Source organism: Panthera leo, chromosome C1 (genome assembly GCF_018350215.1).
Source record: "Panthera leo isolate Ple1 chromosome C1, P.leo_Ple1_pat1.1, whole genome shotgun sequence".
Classification (NCBI taxonomy): domain Eukaryota; kingdom Metazoa; phylum Chordata; class Mammalia; order Carnivora; family Felidae; genus Panthera; species Panthera leo.
Window position 1 is genome coordinate 844,662 of NC_056686.1, and position 24,274 is coordinate 868,935.

Genomic DNA, 24,274 nt, shown 5'->3' on the forward strand with positions numbered 1-24,274 from the left:
TGTCATAGGCACTCCTGTACCAGCAGGGCTCGGGGTGGCCCTAGACAGCCCTGTGCCCCCATGACCCAGTCAGCAGAGTCTCCGGGTCTTTCCCCCCCGCCCCACCCCCGCCCTCCACCCAGCTGCTACACCCCTGGAGCAGGACTCCTCAACTGTCCCAACAAGGACCCCCAAGAGCCACAAGGAAAGCAAGCCTGCTGTGGCCGACCTGGGGGTCCAAGGCTGGGATTTCCTTTAAATGTTACGTTAGCTTAACTATGACTACAAATGTCAATCCACTCCATAAGCAGTGTTTATTTGAGCACGAACACACGCGCGCGCGCACACACACACACACACACACACACACACACACTCTAATACACTGTTGTTTAACATCGAAGCCCTAGAAACACCCCACACAGTCCAGCCCTCTGGCGCGTGGGCTCCTCAGAGCCTCCCAGGAGGCCGGCAGGTGCTCGATGTGCTTCCGTAACGCGGTTCACCCCCACCCCTGCTCACCTGCAGGGCGCCCCTCCTCCTGCTTCTTGCCGTCCAGCTTCCCAGACTCCTTCTGGCTTGTCATGTCTATGGGAGGGGACTCATTGCCCTCAATCTTTTGCCCAGAAAAGCTGGTGGTGATTTTATCGTAAATACCTTTATCTTCATATGTGAACAGACTGCTCTAAAAAGAGAACATGAGACTTTTACTGGCAGTTTCCTGCTTGCCTTTCCCACTCAACTGCCCAGACCCCCGTTGTCGGGGGGCCACGTGGAAAGCCCAACCGTGATCCCCTCGCCAGCTCCCACTCTGTCCCGAGCCAGGCACCCAGATGACAGCAGGGCCTCCTTGCCCAGGGGCCCAGGGCCGGCCCCCGCCTCTTGTCTCTAGCCCAGGCTGGCTGGCTCCTCTTTGTTCCCCGTGGACACCGACACCCAGTCGTGAATTCGGCCGCGTGCCGGGCTCTGGCACGCGGCTCGCCGCACTGTGTGCCCTCCTCCCTTGGGAGGCCTGGCTCCTCCACCGGCGTGTGGCTGGGGACCCAGGCTCCTGCTCCACACTCTCCTGGCTTCAGCTCCGACGCCTTCGGGCCTGAGAGCTGGCCCGGACTGCACCCCCACCTCACCCACCACCCCTTCGCCCTGCTCTGGGTTCACACCCCCAGCCCCTCGCACCTCTGCCCCGACCCCATCGGTCCTGTCCCTCCTCAGGGGAGACACTTCCAGGGTCTTTCCTGAGACCCCTTAACGAGTGGATCCAACTGCAAAGCAGCTCAGGGCTTCCTGTGGGAAGTTTCTCTCACCCTTCCTCACCCCTACACCCCTGAAAGACCTCCCAGCGTCCCCTGGCTGTGACAGAAGTTGCCTCCACAGATGGGGTCCCACCTATGCCCCTCAGGCTATTTCCATTCACTTAGGAGCATGTCTGCACAGCCTTCCCAGGAGAAGACCGCGGCTCACCTCGCCCCTTTGGAAAGGTCCTCCTGGCTGCCCGCCCCGTGCTGGGACCTGACAGGTGCGTCAGGAGAAAGGTGGCCCCTTGTGGCTCTCAGGCTTGGAGCTCCTGGCCACCGCCCTGTCAGTCACCGCACCCTCAAGAGGGGTCAGTGTCCCGTTGCCACCGCACCTGCCAGGTGGCTCCAGGTGTCCTCCTTACGGAGACCAGTCTCTCCCACTTCGCCTGACGATGGCACCCCCGTTCCCCCTTCTCCTCCAGCCCTGCGCTGACAGACTCCTCCCCCTCACCACCAGCTCTACGCTGCCGGGGCTGTGTCGTGGGCGGGGGCGGCATCACACCGTGCCCCTGGCTGAGTAGCCACGGCTACTGATCGGAAGCGGGCCACACACTCACCGTTTTCGCGACCGACTGGGAGATGTCCATCTCACAGGACTCTGATGCCCGAAGAAACTTGAACTTGGTGCCCAGACCTCCGATGTTGGTCAGCGTGACGACCCGGGAGGCGGTCTCACCCACCACGTAGCTGCCAAAGTCGATGAGCTCCTTGTCAAGAGACAGCTGCCAAGAGAGCCAGGGATGAGCCAGGGCGGCCGCCGAGTCTGCGGCCAGCTCTCCTCTCCCACCTGTGGCCCTGCGGCCCTGGGGACTCGGGCTCAGGGTCGGGGTCAGCATCCGGCTCCAGGCGGGGCCTCTACACACCCGAGGAACAGGGTCCGCGTCCTAGAAATCATAGGCTTGAAGCGTGACAATTTGGGAGCTCCTGAGTCCAAATTTTGAACAGTCAAGTCAGCTAAGAAGCAACGAGCTATTAAGCCCTGGAAAGACGGAGGAACCTCAAATGCACATTACTAAGAACCTGAAAAGGGCATACGGCATGATTCCAACTGTGTGGCATTCTGGAAAAGGCAAAATTCAGGACACAGTAGGGAGAGCAGTGGATGCCAGCGGTTTGTGGGGAGGGAGGGATGAACAGGCGGAGCACAGAGGATCCGGAGGGGCGGTCAAAGTACTCCGTGTGACCCAGTGGTGACCGCGCGTCATTACAGCTTTGCCCAAACCACAGAGCACAGCAGCGAGCGACCCTTTGTAGACCAGGCACCCTGGGAGACCATGCCGTGTCCCCGTCCTTTGTCTGCGGCCACAGACGGCCCCTCGGAGGGGAGGGCGACGGTGGCGACAACTGTGTGTGGGCGCAGGGGCACGATCTGACTCGGTCAGTTTGATGAAGCGCCCGATGACAGAGAGTCGGGAAAGGCGTGAGCTGAGCAGCTCCGGGGGAGAGTGGGGTCTGTGGGCTGAAGGCGACCGGGGCGCGGGCAGCAGGTGCGGGAGCCCCGCCCCCGCTATCGGACGGGAGCTCACAGGTAGGCAAGGGCAGAGGCTGGTCCGGTCGGTGCGGGTGGAAGGGCCGACGTGCCAGCAGCGGGCACACCTGCGCACGCACCGCTTTCTCACGCCCCGTCTGGAACGAGGAGCTGGGCTGCTGGAGGTCTCCCTCCAGGGCTGGCACAGGAGATGGGCACGTGAGCCCTGGGCGTTGTCTGGCAAGAACGGAAGTCCTCAACGAGAAATGCTCCGAGCACAGCGTAACCGTGCGCCTGAGGGACAGGGAGGCGAAGCTGCTCCCACGGTGCGGACGGGAAAAGTGTGAGCAGCGACAGAAAGTCGTATTTGGTTCTGGTCCAGAGAGTGAAGTAAATCAACGATTTTATGGATTAATGAACGAGGAAGAGATCAGTGTCCCTCACAGAAGAGTGCCAAGCGGTTCACCGGGACGTCCAGTCCTCCCGGCCCCGGGCCTCCCACGGAGCGCGGTTTGGCGGGAGGACGCCAGAGAAGCGTCACAGTGAGAAGTCGGGCGGTGAAGGCCACGTCACAGCGCGAGGCTGGGTGGCGGCGCGCGCCCTTGATGGGATTCGGCCAGAACCACCGCGGCGGCCTTCCGGAAACCCGCCACCCCAGTCTACTCGTGAGATAAACTCTGGACAAATCCCAGCGGGGGACATTCTACACAGCAACTGCCTGGCACCCTCCCAAACCGTCAGGTCATCAACAAAGAGAAAGTCCCAGAAACTGTCACAGCCGCAAAGACCCTACGGCAAAACAGCAGCATAAGGAACGTGCCACGTTCCTGGGGTGTGAGGCCAGCACAGAAATCGGACGTGAGGTAAAATCTAAGGGAATGTGAATATCGTGTCTTCTCCAGCTAATAATCATCATAATGCGTCAACACTGGTTACTAATTTAATAAGCATGCCACACTACATAAGATGTTTCTGGGGCAACCTGGGTGGGGAGTCAGCCAGAATCGCATGTTTTGTGTTAACGCCAGAACCATTCTAGAAAATAAAGTCATTTCAAAACGAGCCGAGCTACCACACCCCTCGCTGTGGGGCTGAGTGGACACAGTAAGGCTCAGAGGGTCTGGGGACGAGGCTGCCGTCCCTGTGAGATCAATGTGGTGCAGGCACATCCCCCAGGGCACACCTCCCCCCACCCTCGTGGGCATGGGCACCTTGGCCATCTGGGCGCTGGCTCGGAAGGCCGTGTGCAGCCTGCCACCCCGGGCAGCTTTTCTGGCCGCCAGTTTTGGAGACCCAGGGGCCCCACTCTCCTCTCTGCCCCCGCGGGACCAGAGGCGGCAGACAGACGAGAGCTTCCCACAGACCAGACACGGAGCAGCCTGTGCGCATACGTGGGTGTGCACGTGTGCGCACGGGTGTGCGTCTGCATGTGGATGTGTGAGCGCGCGTGCGTGCGTATGGAGTAGGTGGCAGGTGACCCGTCTCCTGGTTACAGGTCACCAGACCTCCAGGAGCCACATCTACGCAGGATGGGAGGGTGGCCGCTCCCACGGCTGCAGGCAGGGCCTGGGCAGAGGCCGGTGTGTTCTGAGCATGGGGGTGGCAGGTGATGACACGCGACTGCGTGGCTAGGGGGCGACACCGCGGGGCATTCTCCCTTTTTCCTGTGCACGATGGAGCCCTGAACGTCAGCGGGACACAAGCCGCCCTGGGAAGACTCTACTGCCCAGCCTACCTTGCGGCCAGGGCTCACCACGCGACGGTCACTGCCGGCTGGTGCAGGGGACCTGACGGGAGGGATGGTGCCTTGGAAGCCATTTGCGGAGGGTGGCAGGGCGGCGCAGCCCAGACCCCCGCATCGGAGGCAGAGACGAGTCCTTGCTTAGGGCGCCTGCGTCGCGGCAGCTCCACCTGATGGTTCGGTGGAGGCCAGAGGCGCTCCGTCCGACCCGAGCTGGGTGTGTGACCGGAGGGCGCTGGCCTCGTGTGCGCTCGGCGAAGGGCCGGGCCAGCAGGTGAGTACCCTCCGGGCCTGCTCAGAAAGGAGCCCGAGGCCACACCACGCAGGGAGCACCACGCTGGGTCCTAGGTGTGAATCCTGACTCCGGCACGCACGTGCTCCTTCTGGGGGCCTGTCCCCAGCGAGCCCTGCTGCCTGGGCCACTGCGAGAAGGGGGTGTACACGCGGCAAGGGGTGCGGGAGGCCACAGCAGACGTCGGCTCTCCACGGCCTCAGCGAGGCTCGGCAGCCCCCGGCAGGGCCGCCACCATCCGGGCCACGGTACTCGGGCCGTGTGTGAACCCAGGCAGGGCCCAGGGCTGCCACGGCCACGGCGGAGCGACCTGAGTGCTGAGAACGGAGACCATACGATCGGAACATGCAGAGCACGCAACACCCACGAATCCACAAGAAAACAGGAAAAAGAGAAGCTAACCGGCCGTTGGGAATGATAATTGTTCCAACCCCTCCTTACTCGGAGCACTAGTGAAGGAGGGAGAACATGAGAAGCAACAGCTTCATGCAGAAAACAACATCAGCGGCCTTCCCCCCGGAGCCCCGGGCGGAGGAAGCACAGCTGTCACCGAAGACCTGTCCCCCCCCCCCCACGGAGGAAGGGGCTGCAGGGGGCAGCCTTGCTCTGTGGGGAGGTGGCAATCCCCGTCGTGCCCGGGTACAAGGCACAGTGATCTGCCGTCGTGTCGCTGGGAGAGCCGTCACCAGGAGACCTGTCACCCAGAACTCTGTCACCTGGAGGTCCATCACCGGGAGACCTGTCACCAGGAGACTAGTCTTGGCGGCAGCACCAGCGCAGGTGGGAAGAAAGACTCAGGGACTTGAAGACAGGACAACGGGGGTGTCGAGTCTGAAGGAAAGCGAGTAGGGCTTACGGGACCGCGGGTGGACCAGTGTCCCATCACAGGGGGCCCAGGAGCAGAAAAGGAGGAATCTGGCCCAAAATTCCCAAGGGGATATGAATATCAAAGAAGCTCTATAAACTCCCAGTAAGATGGACCCGAAGAGACCCACACCGAGACGCGTCATAATCAAACTGCTGTGAGACAGACTCCCGAGGGCCACAGGGGAGACATGACCCAGCACACGAGGCCTCGGCGAGATTTCAGGGGCTTCGGAGGCCAGAGGGCAGTGGGTCGGTGTATACAAAGGGCCAAAAGGAAAAAGTGTCAACCAAAAACCCGTCTCCAGCAAAACCGTCCTTTAAAAGTGAGGGAGAAACCACGACATTCCCAGACGAACAGCCCCGTGGGCACTCAGCCCTGCAGGAGACGCTCCTGCACAAGAGACAGTCGCTCGAAACATTAAGGGGAAATACAGCCCCATCGAAGCGAGCACACAGGCAGTATAGAAGCTAGAGCTCTCGTAACGATGGTCTGTAACCGCACCGTGTGTTTTCTACATGATTTCACAGTCTAATACTTTCTTTTTTAAAGCAGGTATTAGTCTAAAAGCTAACGTTATCATCACTTTGGTTTGTAACTCCATGTTTTGTTTTAAGAGACTAACGCATTTAAGACGTTATTAGTTTGTGGTCTTGGACACACGGTCACAAAGATGCGATTCTGTGACATTAACAGCCGAAGGGGGTGGGGACCGCGCTGTAAAGGAGCGGACGTCTCACAGGCTTCCGAATTTAAGCTGCTATAAATCCAAATCAGAATGCTTTAACTTCAGGATGTTAAACGTAATCCCTTGGTAACCACAAAGAAAATAGCTACAGCACAAACACAAAAGGAAATGAGAAAGGAACTTAAACGTTTCGCTATAAAAAAATCAACTGAACACAAAAGAAGACAGCCACACAGGAAACGAGGGACGCGTGAAAACACGGGGCAACATGACGGAAGCAAGCTGGCCGAGGCTGCCGCGCGGATGGCTCCTGAGGACACGTGCTAAGCCACAGAAGCCCTTCACAAAGGACAAGTGCCACGTGATTCCACTTATGTAAGGCACTTGGAGCTCTCAAATCCCTGGAGACCAGGGTGGGGAGGAGGCGCCCGGGGGCGGAGAGGGCGGCACAGGACAGAGCTTGGGTTCCGGAAGGTGGGAGAGTTCCGGAAAGGATGGGGGCGGCGCCTGCCTGTTGTGAATGTACTTAATCTACTGAAGCGCGGACCCTCGCGCGGCCAAGACGGTGCACTCCGTGCCGCGTGTGTTTTGCCACAACGAAAGATGGAAGGGAGAAAAGGGAATGGCTTACAACAACACAGCAGTCACACGCCGGTGCCCGGCTGACAGAGCAGAAGACCCGGGAGGCGGCTCGGGGCGGCTGGCGCGCGTGAACGTGGACCGGGAACGGGCGCTGGTTAGGCGTGCTCACGTTCCGGGCGAGAATTCCAGACCGCGGTCGCCCCTCATCCATTCCCTCCTTCGGCCCGCCCTCCCGTGCGGCCGGGACGGGGGGCTCCTCTGCTCCCCTGACGCAGGGCGCTGCCACGCGACTTGCTTTAGTCAGCGTTAGGACAGGGGACGAGAGTGGTGTGAAATGTGCTCGTGTGGCTGGCCTTCGTTGCCTGGGCGACGACCGTCGTCCGCGAGAGGCTCCCGCCAGGAGGCCCCGTCACCTGCAGCCTGGAGCCAGCCGCCCGGCCGAGCCCGGCCGAGCCCGGCCTGGGTCTGCCAAACCACAGTCGCCGGCGTGTCTGTGGCCGTGAGACAGAACGCTTGTGGCTGCGATAAGCTGCTAGACGTAGGAGGTTTTGTTCTGCAGCATCGCCGCAGTCAGCGCTGACTTGCTCGCTCGGGAGAGGCAATGACGTGGCGGTTTCTGTAGCAGAACCTCCTCCTTCGAGATGCGCGTGGAAGTTTTGCGAGGGTGCGGTGTTGAGTGTTACGCTATCGCTGGTCTACTTGGAAGCGGGTCAGCAAGACAGACAGACAGACAGACAGACAGACGAGGCAAATGTGGTGAATGCCAACAGATGGGATCCAGGCAGCACACGGGCGTTCACTGTGCTGTGTTTCCTGCTCTTCCTTATGTTTGAAATTTTCTTAATCAAAAGAAGAATGGGTGGTGACTACACTTACCATAGTGAGCACCAGGTGACGGAGGCGTGGAATCACTTGTTGCGTGCCTGACACGAATGCGACACTGCGTGTCAACTCCACTCCAATAGTAAAAATTAAAAATTAATTATAAAGTTTAAAAAAGAACCAGTTCTGCACTGCAAAGGCAAATAAGGCGAAAAGGCAACTTCTGGTACGGGAGAAAATATTTGCAACTCAAAATGTATAAAGAACTCACACAACTCAATAGCAAAACACCAAGCAATGTGATTAAAACCGGGCAGAGAGGGGCACCTGGGCGGCTCAGTTGGTTGAGTGTCCGACCTCAGCTCAGGTCATGATTTCACAGCTTGTGAGTTTGAGCCCCACGTCGGGCTGTGTGCTGACAGCTCAGAACTTGGGACCTGCTTCAGATTCTGTGTCCTTCTCTTGCTCTGCCTCTCCCCAGCTCATGCTCGGTTTCTCTCTCTCTCAAGAGAAAAAAAATTAAAGGGGTGCCTGGGTGGCTCAGTCGGCTAAGCATCCGACTTTGGCTCAGGTCATGATCTCGTGGTTCATGAGTTCAAGCCCCACATCGGGTTCTGTGCCGACAGCTCAGAGCCTGGAGCCTGCTTCGGATTCTGTGTCTCCCTCTCTCTCTGCCCCTCCCCTGCTCATGCTCTGTCTCTCTCAAATATAAACATTAAAAAAAAAAAAAACTGGGCAGAGGATCTGAATAGACATTTCTCCAAAGAAGACATCCAGATGGCTAACAGGCACATGGAAAGATGCTCAACATCATGGATCATCAGGGAAATACCACTCACAGCCACAAGGCGCCACCACCTCACACCTGTCAGGCTGGCTTCAGTCAACAACACGGGAAACAACAGGTGTCGGCGAGGATGCGGAGAAAGGGGGACCGTGCACCGTTGCGGGGAGTGCACGCTGGTGCGGCCACTCGGGGGCAGTGTGGAGGCTCCTCCAGAGTTAAAACAGAGCTGCCCTAGACCCAGCCATCACACCTCTGACAGTACATCCAAAGGACACGAAACCACTAATGGGACCCCCACTGTCTGCACCTTCATATTCACAGCAACATTATTTACAATAACCAGCCAGTGAGGACAGCCTAAGTGTCTGTCAATGGACGAACGGAAGAAGGTGGGGCATACACACAGTGGAATTAAAAAAAAAGGCAATCTTGCCATTTGTAATAGCACCGATGGACCTTGAGGGCACTGGGCTAGGTGAGATAAGCCAGACAGAGAAAGACAAATCCTGTGTGGCTTCACGCAGGTGTGGAATCAAGCCCATAGACACAGAGAGCAGAGTGGTGGTTGAGGAGGCAGGGGGGCGGTTGAGATGGGGAAAGGGGGTCAAAGGGTACAAACTTGAGTTATCGGTTCTGGGGGCGTCACGCACAGCCTGGTGACCACGCTTTAAAAGAGAAATCGAGGGGACACCCCAGAGCTGCCGAGGGGACCAGCATCTCCCGAGATGGGCCCGAGGGTCTCCTGCGACCTGGGCTCTGCACAGCACGGGATTTACGCCCCCCCCCCCCCCCCCCCCCCCCGGCATCCCGCTTTCCAGCGTCAATGTGAGCGTTTACCTCCCCAAGAACGGCCTGCGTGCTCCGATCCACCCCTGGGCCGGCCCCAGCCTGACCTGAGCTGTTTGGACCTGGGCCCGGACCCAGGATGCACGGTGCAGCCCCACCCACCTCAGGCGTCCCTGGACCTACCATACACTTCTTCGTGGAACACTTCAGTGGAACAGAAAATCCACCCGTCTGAGCCAGAAATGAGACGCTTCCTTCCAGATCCTTGTTTATCTAAAAAATAAAACACCCAAGCACCATAACATTTGTAACTTTGCCCAGGGACACGGGCTGTGTCTCTACAACCACGGGCTGGGCCTGGGCCCGTCCGACCACTCTAACACACCCCACTTAGACCCAAGAGCACCTACAGACCCGCCTGCTGGCTACGAACCCTCAGCGCAGGCCCCTAATTGTGACCAATGCCAGGTACGTGCCGCAAGTGCCTGGAGATAAAGCGGCACAGGGGCGTGTGTGAACCCTGCTGAGGCCCTCGTGTCCTTCCCCCGTCATCTGTGTCTGCAGAGACCCCGTTCTACCCACCACCCACTCACGACGGGTGAGAAAAATCCCTGCGCATCATCTGCTTTTGGAACAGACGCTCACCATGGGCTTGAAGGTGACAAGGACTTCGCAGGACATCCCGGCTGACATGGGACCAGGGGGGTCAAAGCTGTAGGCACAACAATCCATGGGGCTCGACATCAGATTGACAGGGGAGGCGCTGTTGGAACCTCCCAACAGCCAGGGCCCCGAGCAGGCACCGAGTGGGCCTTCTGGAGCCCTCCCCGCCCATCCTGGGTGTTGTGCCCCAGTGCCCAGGCCCCAGGAGACACTCGAATAACATCTGAATGTGTGCGGAGTGAGTAAAGGGGCGAGTGAGGCGCGTCCCCAGAGGGAACGGATGCCAGGGGCCAAGCGGCGGCCGCGGTTCCCTGGGGACATGCGATGTCAGGTCTGGAACCAAGGGCCTCGTGTTTTAACACTAGCGTGAGGGCTGGGAGCCAGCTGGGAGCTAGCACGGACCCTGCACACAGCTGGCACCCTCTGAACCCCACTTTCAGTGAAGGAGCCAGGAAAAGAGCCCCCGCTTCACAGGGAGACTCAAAGGCAGTCGGTCTGTCTTGGTCTGGATCCTGGGTGAGGAAAAGCAGCTTCCAGAGAATTGCTAACCTGAGGTGTGTTTTCACAAGGTTGAATTTTACCTAAGGTGCTTGGATTAGAAATACGCAAGCTAAAAATTTAATGTAATTGCTTTCCCCTGCCTGGTAATGACCCCACATACCAGGCAGAAGAAATCCAAAACTTCTCCAGGGGGGAGGGAAGCTTTTGGATACTATATCACAGAGACTCCAGGGGACGGAGCCCCCCCTGGTGAGAAGACGGGGATCCCAGGTTGGAAAGGACACGTGTAAGCCAGCCACACACATGCAGACGGCAGGGCCAAACTCCAAGAGCCTCAGATAAGAGAATGGTTGAATGGAGACTTTCAAAGATGTCATGTTAAAATTATCAGAGATGGTGGGGTGCCTGGGGGCTCAGTCGGTTAAGCGTCCGACTTCGGCTCAGGTCATGATCTCACGGTCCATGGGTTTGAGCCCCTGTGTCGGGCTCTGTGCTGACAGCTCAGAGCCTGGAGCCTGCTTTGGATTCTGTCTCCCTGTCTCTCTGCCCCTCCCCTGCTCACACTCTGTCTCTCAAAAATAAACGTAAAAAAAATTAAAGACAAACAAAATTATCAAAGATGGAAATAGAGAATCACAGAGGTGACAAAGGAAGAAGACAGTGTCCGGTGGCTGCTGACCTGAGGCAGAGTGCAGGCTTCCAGAAACGAGAAGTATGGCCACTGAAATACGAGGCTCTCGGAGACACAGAGAGAGAAGGGCCAGTGGGGTGTTGGATTCGAGAAAATACTGCAGCACACACTTCAGGGGTGGAGGACAGGGTGGGGCTGAGAAACGTGTAGGCTTTTTCAGAGGTCTGAATCCTCAGTGAGCCCTAAGACCGTCTAAGCAGATCGACCCGCACTTGACACACCGCGGAGGCGCTGCCGGACCTCAGGGACAAGGGAGCCTGAAGGCAACCACACGGGAAGCCAGACAACGACCCAGGGCTGGGCCTTCCCAGCAGCAGCCACAGAAGCCAGCAGACGGAGGGTGATAAACTCCATGGTGGGGGGGGTGGGGGGGAGACAGCCGCCAATCAGACCCCAGCCCGGTCCTGGGGAGGAGTGCTTCAGGACGCCGGGGGGGGGGGGGGCTGATACCGCGAGTCTGGGCCCCAAGTCCCCCAGAGACCCGCAGATCAACATGAAAAACTAGCAGACCACAAGTAAATCCTGTGCCTCCAGCACGAATGCAGGACAGAATAAGTTAGTGATACACAGGAATTTCTGGCCACGCTCTGCCCACACGCGCCTATGCAGATAAGCTGGCGGAAAGAGAGAAGGGGGAACAGAGATCCCACGTCTGAGCCACAAGCAGCCCCCGGAAGAGAACAGTGTGTCCCACGGTCAGCGAGTGTGGATCACAGGGAGAGGCCGTGGGGACGGGCGGTGGGAAGCCATCCTGGGCCATCTCGGGCCTGCAGACCCGTCTATAAAAAGCTGGCAGAACCAGAAGAAACCTTCTTAAAACCAAAGGCAAAATGCTACGGAGCAGGAGAAAAGAGAGACACTACAGCAGACACGGCGAGAGACACAAGAACGTGAGAAAAATGAGGAACACTTAAAGCGGGACATGAGCAAGCGTTAAAGGGGCCAGGAAGAAAACGGTAGACGGGGCCGCCTCTCGAGCACCAGCGGGGCTTCAAAGAAGGAAAAGAGAAACGTGGCTACACAGGGGACACGCACACAGTGGGAGGGGACAGTCCTGAAGCAGGACGGCTCGAACCTTCACCCAGAGAAGGCCCAACAACCGCCAGGGACGTCTCACCCAGAGGGGTGGGCACCGAGACACTGACCCGGAAGGAGAGTCATCACGCACACCTGGGCTGGCCTCGGGCCGCGTCAGCACAAGAAGACGGAGCGGCCACCAGAGCGAGCGCCAGGCGGGCGTGAAGGCCGAGGACGGCGCACCCGCGCCCGCGCCCGCGCCCCGCCGGCTCTCACTCGACGTGGACGAAGTCCCTGAGGTGCTCCTCCACGCCCACCAGCTTGCAGTGGTTGATGGTGTAGGTGGCGTTTATCAGCGTGATCTTCTTCTTGTACACTTTGCCGACGTCGAAGTCCTGGAAAAGTCGGAGGAGTCCTTCGAAGCCGTCGGGGGGAAGGCGCCGTGTGAGCGCCCGGCGGCCTCTCCTCGTGTGCCCCCCGACGGCCAGCGTGTGACCACACGAGGAAGGTCTCGGTGAGGAGCGGAGGAGCGTCCTGATAGGAGACCAGGAACAAGTCCCACGGTTTCCTGACTCAGGAAGCGCTCCCCTGGGGACGCATGGAGAGTAGGGACGGCGGGGGCAGGAAACGGCTTCCTGGGGACCTCGGACGGTGTGGGCTCTGGGGCCGGCACCCCACTCCGTCTGAAGGACTAGGGCCCGTGTGGCATCCCAGGAGCCCGCCAGCCTCCTCCCCTGCAGAGTCCGGCGGCTGTGACTACGTGCGAGGACCGACCTCCTCACCGTCCCTTTCCAGGGAGGCTGTCCCCCGGGCCGGGTCCCCTTGTGGGGCTGGCGTCTGACCCCTCACAACACTCTCAGCACCAGGCCAGGCGAGTAGCCCCTCCTCACCTTGAAGTGGATGAGCTTGGGTTTGCTATTGAAGGGGCGACCTTTGAACTCGTGCCCGGATGCCACCTGCCTGTGGGTCACCCTGCTGCGCAGCTGCTCCATGGTGCGCGCCAGGATGTCCTTGTCCATCTTTGTCCCGCCCACGGGCTTCCTGTCCACCTCCTCTTTGGGCACCTGGGTTTCCACAGAAACAGCGTCGCGCTCGAGGGCAAGCCCGGGCCCAGCGAGGCGATCCTCTCCAGGTGGCCTAGGGCAGCCGGGGGCCGCAGAAGTTAGCGGCACGGCGTCAGGGCCCAGAGCGGCCGGGGCAGGGGCAGCGCGACCGCCCGGCAGGCCACTTAGAGAGCCCTGGCCTGAGCGAGGCTGGCGGTCCTCACTTCAGAGGAAAAGGAAAGAGGGACGAGCAGGCACGTCCAGGATCCCGTTGGATTTGTGGGAAGTGACGGCAGAGGCGGGGGGTTTCTAGATTTTTCAATTAGGCCAAGAGAAAGGTTTGAAATGTTTAACCGGAGCCATGTTTTCTCAGGCAGCACAAATAAAGGTGCCTCCCTGAGGGACATGGTGGGGAAGGGGCTCTGTCTGCGGCCTTGACTCCAGGTCAGCCGGCGTCGGGGCTGCTGTCCAACTTCTCGGAATTGAGGGCAGGAAGCGCTTACCTGGTTCGGCTTATAGTCTTCCTTCCAGAGCCCGGGGATCTCCGGCTCGGCCAGCGTGTCATGTTCCCAGGTGATGTTCCCCGAGTCCCCCTGGACGCACTCATAGGAGATGGCTTCCAGTAACTGAGAGGCTCTGGGGGGTGAGACCGCTCCGCTGTCCTGCTGTTGGGGAGAGAAATTCATAGCTAATCACAGAAGACAAGGGACTCTACAGATCAGCGAGAGAAGAACATAGCCGCCATCACAAGACCCTCGGGCACATGGCTACGGACAACCTGGCTCTTCTACGGGTTCTTTTCCTCTTTACCTGGAGACTAGAACACGGTCTGTTTCGTAACCCTTTCCCATTTCAAATATAAGTAACTTCAGACACATCATTACATATCTTTCTCCAATACTCACAAAAGAGTCCACAGAACATGGATTTACGGGCCTGCTACAATCTTCTTCACCATCCTCAGTTTCGTGTTATTTCTAATTTTTGCTTAGATAAACCACGCCCTGGAAAAGCCTTCCCTCCGGAGGACACGGGTTCTGGGACTGGGCTTCAGAGGGGACGGCGTGGGGCCTCCCTCTAGGGAGCATCAGCCGTAGACGGAGGGGGATGTGGCTGCGATGTGTGGAGACCTCCCGGGGAAGCAGACTGGGTGCTGACACGGAGAAACACAGGACACCTAGTGTGGACGGCAGGGCAGGCGGCTGGGCAGGCCAGGGAGGAGGCGGCAGGGGTGACGGCCCAGAGGGGTAGACTCCACAGTGGCGGGCAGGGACCGGGCAGAGACCGAAAACGCGCCTGGGAACAGAGTGAAGAGCCCGCAGAGGCCCCGGGGAGCCGGCGACCCGCACCTTCAGGTTTCGAGGCGCACGGGGCAGGAGTGGGAGTGCTGAACTGGGCTCAGGAGGGGTCCTGATGTCCCTGCCCCTCACTCCTGGAGACAGGTATGGGTCACCAGCCCCGGGGGTGGGGTGGGGGTGCTGGCCTGGAGCCGGCCCTCAGGAGGATGACGCGTGAGCGGCGAGGGGGTACAGGACGTGGAAGCGGCTGGTCTCTGGGGGGTGTTGAGAGCATCTGGTGCCAGGGTGGTGACAGGCATGTGCACAGAGAGCCCCGTGGCCCGGGACTGGCCTGTGCTCACTGCCTGTCTTTTTGTCTAGGGACAGGTAAGGCGGCCTGAGCCACTCTTGTTGCAGAGGACGCTACGGGCTTCCGCACCTGCAGTGGAGTCCGCAGAGGCGGATCCTGCGGCGGATGAGCCACCAGAGACCTGGGTCTCGGCCCCTTGTACCTGCGCCGTCACCTGGGAAAGGACAGCTCCCAGGTGGACGCCGTGTGGCCCGCCATCTTGCGTGCCGCAGAGAGGAGCCGTGGGGAGGCCCGAGCGCGTCCCCCCCGCGGGGCCCCCGGGGAGCAGGGAGGCCGGAAGACAGCCTGGTGCAGGCCACACGGTTTCGGCTGAGGGGTCTTAGCCGGGGATGGTCACACAATGTCTCGAGGCCCAACCACGTCCCCGGGGACTTGTGACCAGACAGGGGCCTCTGGCTCACCAGCAGGTTGCGGGGAAGGGCCACCGTGCCCCTGTCCTCGCAGACGTCCGCGACGTAGCCCCACGTCTCATCTCTCAGGGTCAGCCGGCCCGTGGCTCTGGTGGGAGAAGACTGCCTCTTCCTCCTGGTTTCTTCCGCAGCCTCTTCTTTCAGAATCCGACCTATGATCTCCTGCTTTCTGAGCTTCTGCTGCTCCTCGAAGGCGCTGTGGGAAAACGCCGTGTGGAACCAGGGGAGGTGAGCTGCGAGCTGCCTTTGGGGCCCCTCCCTCGGGAGGTGCCGCCCCGCTGGGCTCAGGGCTGCCGGGAGCTGATTCTGGCCGGGCCCCCTGGCTCCCAAGGGAGCAGACAGATGAGGCCCAGGAAGGCTGCCAGGCCGGAGACCCGGGCCTTGAGATTCCTGCCCCGCCCGGGCCCCACAGCAAACCTGACCCCACAGGACGTGCCTTTTACTCCAGGTTTCCAGGCTGGCAGCCGGGCACTCCAGCGAGGCACAAACCACGGCCTCACTAGGGCTCGAGGCCATTCACTCACGTGCTCATTCATTCCTTCACTCATTCATTTCTTCACTCATTCCAACGCTGTCCCTGGCTCTTCCTACGTGCCCGGCCTGCGCCAGACGGAGGCACGGGTGGAGCCGCCCCTGGGAGCCCCTAGCAGGACGACTGATGGCACAGCTCCTGTGGTGACAGCCAGAGCACTGTGACTCCCTGGCAGGAGATGCTGTCCCCAGGGAGAGGACCAGGAGGCCACAGCCGGGTACGCACCAATCGTGCCTGTGAAGGGGGTGTGGTGGTGGGGGGGGAGAAGGGATGTGCCCTTCAGGAGGTGGGCAGGGCCAGAAGGCGGACCTCTGGATCTCAGGAAGCCCACGCCTGCGGGGGGTGTGGGGGCGGGAGGCAGGACAGAGTGTGGCCTGGAGAGCTGTGTACTGGGACCTTGCAGGGCTGAGGGGGGTTCTCAGGGTGAATGACGAGGGTGCAGGGCATACTGAGAAGGCAGCACCGGGTGCCCTTTGGAGGAAATCGGAAAGCGAAGCCCATGAGGGCGTGAAGGGTGAGCCCAGACCCCCCACGGCCCCCCGCGGAGGGGCCTGGAGAGCCCGGAGACACAGAGAGAGTGAGCTGCGTCGGGGGCTTGGGGCAGCTCCTGAGAAACCAGGAAGCCAGGCCAGGAGCCTGAGGGGGGCCACGCTAGAGGTGATGGGGGTCGAAAGGTCTGTGCTCTGAGGCCCACGGGAGGCCTCACCTGTTGGGGTCTGAGGAGCAGGGTGTGGAGGGAGGGCTGGAGCCCCCATCTGGGGAGAAGCCCAGGGAGGAAAGCAGCTTGGCTAATTGTGAGGGACAGGCCTCCCTCGGCCCAGGCGGGCACCTCCCCCAGGAAGCCACCTCGCACTCACCGGTTCTGGGCTTCCAGCTCCTGGCGCTGGCGTTGATGGAAAAGGTGTCTGAAAGCGTCCCCACCTTGGGCCAGAATCATCTCCTTCTGGGCCCGGGCCTTCTGCTCAGCCAGCTCTGCCTTGGCCTGGCCCCATGCTTGAAATTTCCGGAGTGTTTCCTTGGGAACAGAGAAAAGTGAGGGTATACCACTGGCACATGCACATGCGTGTGCACACATGTGCGCGCACACACACACACACATACACACGGCAGCTCTCTGTTGAGCCGGTGACGTTAACTCAGCCCTGAGATGCCGGAGCACAGGTTTGCAGAGCCCCACCCTTGCCTGGTCCCGCCCATCCACCAACCACCTGTCCTTAAAATCCTCAGGGGCTTCCCGCCCCCCCAGCTGGCTGTCGTCCACAGCGCTGCAGGCCTGGTGCCTCGCCTCTGCCCCCTTGCCATGCTGGGCTCCCCTCCAGGAGGCCTGCTCGCTCTTGCCTCTGAGCCTTTGCAAATGCTGTTCCCCTCTCCACTCTCCAGGCCTAACTGCCACACCCTTGGGCCCCAGGGGGATATCACTTCCTCCAACAGGACCCTGGACCCCTGCACATGGCCTCGCTGCGCCCCGGTCCCCCTGGAGACCTGCCATGGCTCCTCCCGTGGACCAGGCCCCAGGAGGACAGGCCTGCGCTGATTTCTTCCTGCCCGGCGGGGCACCTGGCTAGTGCCAGCACGGGCCCAGGGGCAACAGACCTGTGGGGGGAGGCTCTGTAACCCCCAGGAAGCGACTGAGTGGCGAGTCTGAGGACACGGGACTCCCGTCCCAAGGGGCAGGGAAGCCAGATGACAGGGCAGGGCAGGCTGAGGGGTCGAGGTGTGGACCCCCGCCTGGAACGAAACACGCCTGCCTGGAGGGCTCCTGTAGGACTGCGTGGGGCCCCGAGCGTGTCAAGCTGTCCCTCCTGGAGTGCGATGTGCCCCGAGGGCAAGGGTGGACACAGGTCGCCTACCCTGTTGGCACTGATACTGTTCTTCAAAGCCAGCACGGCGTCCATGCGCCTCTTCATGTGCTCCTGGGACCCCATCTCCTTCTCCCTCTCCTGCTCGCGGATTCTGGAAGAAGGCACGTTTTTTAACCACAGGTACCGGGGCACGTTGACTTGCGGTTACAGAACTGCACGGTGGTCACGTCCGTCAAGGAAATAATTAAACGTGACCACATTAAAGACACATGGAAAGCGTTATGTTGAACGTCAATTTCTAGGGAACACTGAAACAGGCTTCTCTGGACAGGCCCCTGGCAACTCACCGCAGGTCCTTTTCTGAACACAAGCAGGAAGTCAGCTCGAAACTAAAAATACAGCTTTATTATGTTCTGACAGTAGGGTAATGATTTAATAATAAAATCGGGGACAGTAAAACAAAAACAAGATTCTTGTATTTCTTATATTTCTCCTCCAGGGTATCAATGGGGGGGAGTCTGAGGACGCTACCTTCCCAGGGAAGCCTTCAGGAACTTCACCGCGATCTTGTGATTCTTCTTGGCATCTTCCACCAGCTTCTGGTGCCTGAGCCTGTGCTCCTTCTGCAGGTGCATGGCCTTCCTGCGGTGGCGGGGGACAGTGGGAACGGAAACTCATGGAGCACCGGCTCTTGAGGGAACAGGTGACCCTGAGAGCCAGGCCGGCGGCACCTGTGCCCAGGGCGAGAGCGCTGCCGGTGTCCAGGGGCTTGGCTCCCATAGAAGCGGCAGGGAAAGCTGGCAACGGGCCGGATGGGGTGAGCAGGGGGAGGGGTGGGGAGGACCCCGGACGAGGACTGGGAGGGAAGGAGATGGGGACCGCACCAGGGGAGCGGGAGCGGGCCTGTGACGCACCTCTGGGCGCTGTTCTGCCCTGCTCAGCAGCCTGGCCAAACAGGAGGCCCTGGGCAGGGGCTGCGCCCGGGGACCCGCGGGGTCAGGACTCTGGCCAGGGGCTCAGGCGGGGCCACAGAGGAGCTGGCTCTGGGGAAGGGCTGAGGCCCCCCGGCAGGTCCTGGCCACCCACCTGACCCTCAGCAGCCGGTTCCTCTCGGCCTTCTTCAGGGCCTCCTCCTCGCGGTGCAGCTGCTCGGCCGCGTGCACCCGGAGGCCCTTCCTGGCAGCCGCTTCCTCCTCTTGGGCAGACGATCGGACGTCCTCAAGCTGTCCCTTCTGGATCGCAATGTGCCACATGGCGCTCCTTCAAACAAGAGGCACTTTTGTTTGTGTCGGCAAAGGCCACACCCTCTGAGGAGCGTCCATTCCAGGGGGTCCGGGAGGGCCTGGCCACGCAGTTCTGACGACCACCAGTCAAGGGCGGCTCCTCCTCCTGGAAGCCCTCTGGGCCTGCAGCCGCAGGGTGTCCACGGCTGGCCCGAGGACCGGTGTGGCACTCTGAAATAGGCCGGGGACACAGGTGGGAGATGCCGCCTTTGAAAGAGGCTCCCTGTGGCACGGCAGCGAGAGACAGGGCCGGGGGGGGGGGGCAGCACAGGACACGGAGGGGAAGTGGGCTGCTGCCATATGAGCACCCTGTGTGACCTACAGGAGGGGTGTCTGGGCGCGGACAGGCGGCGGGAACGTCTGACCGTGGCTGATGGATTGCTGGCCCCCAGGCCTGAAAAAGATGGCGATTTGACTGAAGTCCCACTTTCTCTGAATAAAGAGAAGGTGACGGTGGAAGGAAGATCAGAGGCACAGAGGTGCTGCTGGCCTAGAGGATGGGGCAGGGGCGTGGGCCCAGGAAGGAGGGCACGTCTGGGGGCTGGACGACGCCGGAAAGAGGTTCTCCCTAGAAAAGAAGGCAGTCCTGCCAGCCCCTTGGTTTTAGCCCAGTGAGATCTGTGTGGGCATCACCTTCGGGGACGTGAGGTCCGCGTGTGCCGCCTGCCGCAGCGCCGGAAGGAAGGTCAGCAAAGGCTCTCGGCCGGGCCCCTGCGGCAGACACCCTGCCCCGGGCGTGGCCGGGCCCCTGCACGGAGCCTGCGGTGCGAGGCTGCCCGTGGCCTTTGGCCTTGCTGCTGGACCCAGGTGGGACAGAAGCTCGAGTCCAGGGACGCAGGGACCGCGTGACACGGGCCACCCGTCCCGAACTTCACGTTTGGCTGATCGTCTGCCTCCCGTTACCACGAAGACAGAGGCTCCCCGGACACGGCTTTTCACTTGTTCTATTCACCGGCGAGCCCTAAATGCTTCGAACGGAGTGTGGCCTACCGCAGGTCCTCAACTACCGTTTGTTGAATGAGTGAGCGGCACTACCTGAGCCACGGAGCCACAGATTCATGCGTCCCGCCTGCACCCCAGTGCACACGAGCCCCCTGGAGGGGCCCGCCTCGCCTGCCCACCCCTCCACCTCCTCGGAGTCCCTGGCTGAAGGGGGCTTCTGCCCAGCGTGTGGTCGGCAGCGACACAGGAGGGCCTGAAGGCGCGTCATCCCTGAGAGCAGAGTCCCAAGAATGTGCGTCCGGGGGCACCGCTTGTGGAGGCACAGATCCGCGGAGACCCCGCGGCGGCGCTCGTGGTGTGGCTGGTGGCCCAGAGGCTGGTGGCGGGACTTCCCGGGATGGGCCCAGAGCATGAGGACGTCAGGACCCCACTTGAGAGAAGGCTCCTGTCGATGAGGCCGATGGGCCAGCCACGCGGACCCGCCCGCTCCAGGGCTGCGCTGGCCTCAATCCGCTGAGCGCCCTGTCCGCCCGCAGCAGACAGCAGGCCGCGCCCCACTAGGGCACACGCGCCCCTCAGGACCCAGGCGGGCGCGGCGATCTGTGCTCCTGGGAATGGTCACTTCCTCTGCGCACAGGGCTTCCTTCTCCACCCGTGCTCTTGTCACCTGCTGCGATTCTCTGCGGGGCTAGAGTCACTCAGCTCATCTTGCGTTGCCGTGACGTCCACACGATGACATTTTACAGCGGAAGTGCAGAGGCGCGAGGAACACTCAGTGTACCGCCCCCCCCCCCCAGGCGCCGCGCACAGCAGCCGGTTTTGCTGGGGGAAGGGCCTATGTGAGACTCAGTATGAGGCGGCCAGTCCTCAGGATGACAGCCCACGACCCCGCCTCCTGCACGCACGCCGTGGAGCAGGCCGCGCCCACCAGGTCTCAGGGTTGATCCAAATGCGGCAGAGGTGATGGGATGTCACTTCCGAGAGGACACTGGGGCTTTTGCTCACCCCTGGGGGCTCAGTGTCCCTTGTCAGCAGCCCCAGGAGAGGCCTGCGGGGGGTCGATCTGAGCGAGCTTGGAAGCTGATCCTCCGTCCAACCCAGCGAACCTCCACACGATGCCGTCTTGACTGACATCTCAACCGTAACCTCCCGGGAGATCTCGAGCCAGAACCCCAGCTACGCTGCTCCTAGGTTCCCGGCCATCCAGGGACGGGGGGGTAATGATGCTTGCCGTGTTAAACCCTGGATGCACCTGGGACTCCCGCTACATAAAAACGCAGACGCGGGGCACGTGGGTGGCTCAGTCGGTGAAGCGTCCCGACTTCAGCTCAGGTCATCATCTCACAGTCCGTGAGTTCGAGCCCCACGTCGGGCTCTGTGCTGACGGCTCAGAGCCTGGAGCTGCTTCGGATTCTGTGTCTTCCTCTGTCTCTGCCCCTCACCCACTCACACTCTATCTCTCTCTCAAAAATAAATAAAAACATTAAAAAAAAAAAAACCGCAGACACGCCCAGACTCCTGCTACGTAAAAATGTGGATGTGGGGGCGCCTGGGTGGCTCAGGTCATCTCAGGGCTGCGGGGGTCGAGGCTCATGTCGGGTTCCGTGCTGAGTGTGGAACCTGCCAAAGATACTCTCTCTCCCTCTGCCCCCCTCTCCTGCTTGCTTGCTCTCTCTCTAAAATAAAATAATTACAAAAAACTCGGATGCACCCGGACTTCCGCTCCACACAAGACCACAGATGCAACTGGGAGCCGTTGTGTGGACTGGAGAAACCAGGTGCCGGGTAAACAGGTATGGTTCTGCACATTTAAAACATGTTTTTAAAATGTTTATTTATTTTTGAGAGAGAGACAGAACGCAAGCAGGAGAGGGGCAGAGAGAATCCCCAGCAGGCTCCACGCTGTCAATGCAGAGCCCGATGCGGGGCTCAGACTCACGAACCATGAGATCATGACCTGAGCAGAAATTAAGTCAGTCACTCCACCAACTGAGCCACCAGGTGCCCCGGCACACTGAACACATTTAATAGGAAGGGACACAGTGTGTCAGCGGTCCCCAGTGGTCCCCTGGGGCAGGGCTGCTGACTGAGGAGAGGCACAAGGGAAGGTCTGGGATACATTTTCTCGTGTGTAAATTAGACTCAGGGAAAGCTGATTAACAAGGCAGCAAATGACAGTCCGGCAGCAGCCAGGCCCACGTGAGCAGCGGCCGGCGGGCAGGCTGCTGGGGTCAGGCCGCAGGAGGAGGGTCCCAGGGCGATCGCTGGAAGGGTCGGCGACTGGCTACACGTGGGGACCGGGGAAACCAGTGAAAACGTTGAGGGTAGCGACAGGCAGGCTGGTCACTGCCACAGGAAGGAGGTGCAGACACGGCGGGGGAGGGTGGGGACGAGCCTGCAGTTCTGTTGGAGCTGGTTTCAAGACAGGGACACACACAGACGTGCACGGGTTTGCTGTCCCCGCCTGCCGCAAGGGCCTGGGAGCAGCAAGGTCCTCGCGGCCACGGGCATCAGCGGTGCCCAGCTCTAGACCTCCAAACCCCACTCCTCAGTTACAAACCAGGCTGAGTCCAGAGCTGGGGCGGGAGGATGAATCGGGGGGCGTGGAACGTGTCCTGGTGCCCGAGAGCACTCCAAGAGTGTCAGGGACAGGGACGTGTCAAAGGGCCTAGGAGCCAGCTTGAAAGAGGCCCGCTCACCGACTTGGGAGGACCGGAGGGTCAAGGCGAATAATGACGGAAGTGACCGTATGCCGCTGACTAAAACAGAAATCAGAGTCTACGCCGATAAGCAAACGGATGTGGAGAAGAGACGCTGTTCTTCACACCAGAAGGCCGGCCCGCGGCCGCGGAAGGAGCGCGGACTTAGAGCGTCTTTGGGGGCCGTCATCGCCATCGCCATCGCCATCATGATTGGTGCAGGCAAGAAACACCACTCAATTCAGACACCAGCGCCCGCAAGGGGGCGAGGACAGGATCCCAGAGCCTCTGAGCGTCCACCACACGTTACGGATTCATTTCCAAAGGTGTCGCGCTGCGTGGAGAACCCCGGCAGGCACCACCTCGACCCAGCCACCAAAGTCCCCCCACCGGAAACGGGACGGGTCGCCATCATGCGCCTCGTTGAGAGGCCCCCCCAGAAGGACATGGCGTCACTCGGGGGTATTCCAGCCAACAGTCACAAGGAAGCATCACGCAAAGACAACTTAAGGGGCCTTCACTGGCCCATAATCTTCAAAATGTGGAGGCCACGAGTGTCATGGAAGGGTGAGGGGTCTTCCCGGCTGGAGACGGGATAACCCCCTGCAACCCCCAAGTGGGACCCTCTTGCCGTAAAGGATGTCACTAGGACGGCTGGGGCCAAGGGGGCTCGGGGTGTTTTGCGCCGTCAAACAAGGGCCACATAAACGTCCATCGTCCTCCCACGCTCACTCACAGACGGCCCTACCATCCCGGCCACCTCTCTGTCCTCCTGCCTCCCCACTAGATTATGCTAAAGCACCACAGGACCCAGGGCTGGACTGTGCCTAACTTAAAGGAGGGCTGGGTTAGAGATGGATTCCTGTCCCCACCCCCCGCTCCCCGAGAGTCCCTGTGGTCGGGAGGGGCAGGGGACAGCTGTGGTTTTTCCAGCAGCGGGTGGCCTGCCGCCAATGCCCTGTCCTGGCCCTCTGTGCCTTCCTGCACGTTTCCCAGAGGCTGCCCGGCCAGCGTCTGGGGGAGGGGGCCGCTGGGGGGGGGGGAAGCAGGGCACGAGGGACGCCAGGAATCTGATCCCCTCCTAAACCCCCTTTCTTGCGGCAGCTAGCTAGAGGCAATGCTGCTGTTTACGACCCAAACCCAAGCACCAGTGTCTTTGCTGGGGGTTGCTTCTAGAAAGGTTGTGAAACAGTGAAACACTGTTTAAACACGGTGCTGGTGGTTCTCCGGAAGCAGGAAGCAGGAAAGAGGGGAAAGGAAAAGAAGCAGGTGTCATAGTTCTCAGAAACGCAAACAAACATGGAGAAAGTGGGAAACATTTCAAAAAACGTGAAGTCTTATCCTTTCAATGATTTCATTTAACGGGCTCCGTTCCCACTCCTAGGCAGCTTAAAAGTCGCACGCAAACCACGCGGGCCGCGTCCTGCCTGTGCGCAGGGAGCCCCCCTCCGCCCCCAACTCACTCGCTCTTCAGCAACGCGGCTCTGAGCTGGGACTGCAGGGCTCTCTCGTCGTCCAGCTCCGTGCACAGGCGTCTGGACACCGCCTGGAGGCGGCCCACGGAGGCACTGCTGAGGCACGGGGGCAGAGGGGCAGGGGGGCAGGGGAGTGGGGGGGCGGGGAGGTGGCGTCAGCCTGGCTCCCAGAGAAAGCCCCCGGTGGCCACTATCCCACTGAGGCCTTCAGCTGGCCTCTTCATTTTCAAGAGAGAAATCTGTCTACACCGGCCAGCGGGGAAG

At 60.5% G+C, this 24,274-nt stretch overlaps 1 protein-coding gene across 4 annotated transcripts in view; it reads right to left on the reverse strand.

Annotated features, from left to right (window-relative positions):
- Positions 1 to 24,274, reverse strand: part of CFAP74 (cilia and flagella associated protein 74) — a 64,210-nt gene that overhangs the window by 24,644 nt on the left and 15,292 nt on the right. For all 4 annotated transcript variants that reach the window (XM_042951699.1, XM_042951701.1, XM_042951698.1 and 1 more), the window contains exons 6-18: positions 23,999 to 24,103; positions 18,698 to 18,871; positions 18,143 to 18,253; positions 17,660 to 17,762; positions 16,667 to 16,824; positions 15,269 to 15,473; positions 13,724 to 13,885; positions 13,068 to 13,241; positions 12,454 to 12,572; positions 9,951 to 10,017; positions 9,489 to 9,578; positions 1,832 to 1,996; positions 502 to 664 (exon numbers count right to left, since the gene is read on the reverse strand). In XM_042951699.1, coding sequence (XP_042807633.1) covers positions 502 to 664; positions 1,832 to 1,996; positions 9,489 to 9,578; positions 9,951 to 10,017; positions 12,454 to 12,572; positions 13,068 to 13,241; positions 13,724 to 13,885; positions 15,269 to 15,473; positions 16,667 to 16,824; positions 17,660 to 17,762; positions 18,143 to 18,253; positions 18,698 to 18,871; positions 23,999 to 24,103 — 1,796 coding nt within the window. The remainder of the gene's footprint in view (positions 1 to 501; positions 665 to 1,831; positions 1,997 to 9,488; positions 9,579 to 9,950; positions 10,018 to 12,453; positions 12,573 to 13,067; positions 13,242 to 13,723; positions 13,886 to 15,268; positions 15,474 to 16,666; positions 16,825 to 17,659; positions 17,763 to 18,142; positions 18,254 to 18,697; positions 18,872 to 23,998; positions 24,104 to 24,274) is intronic.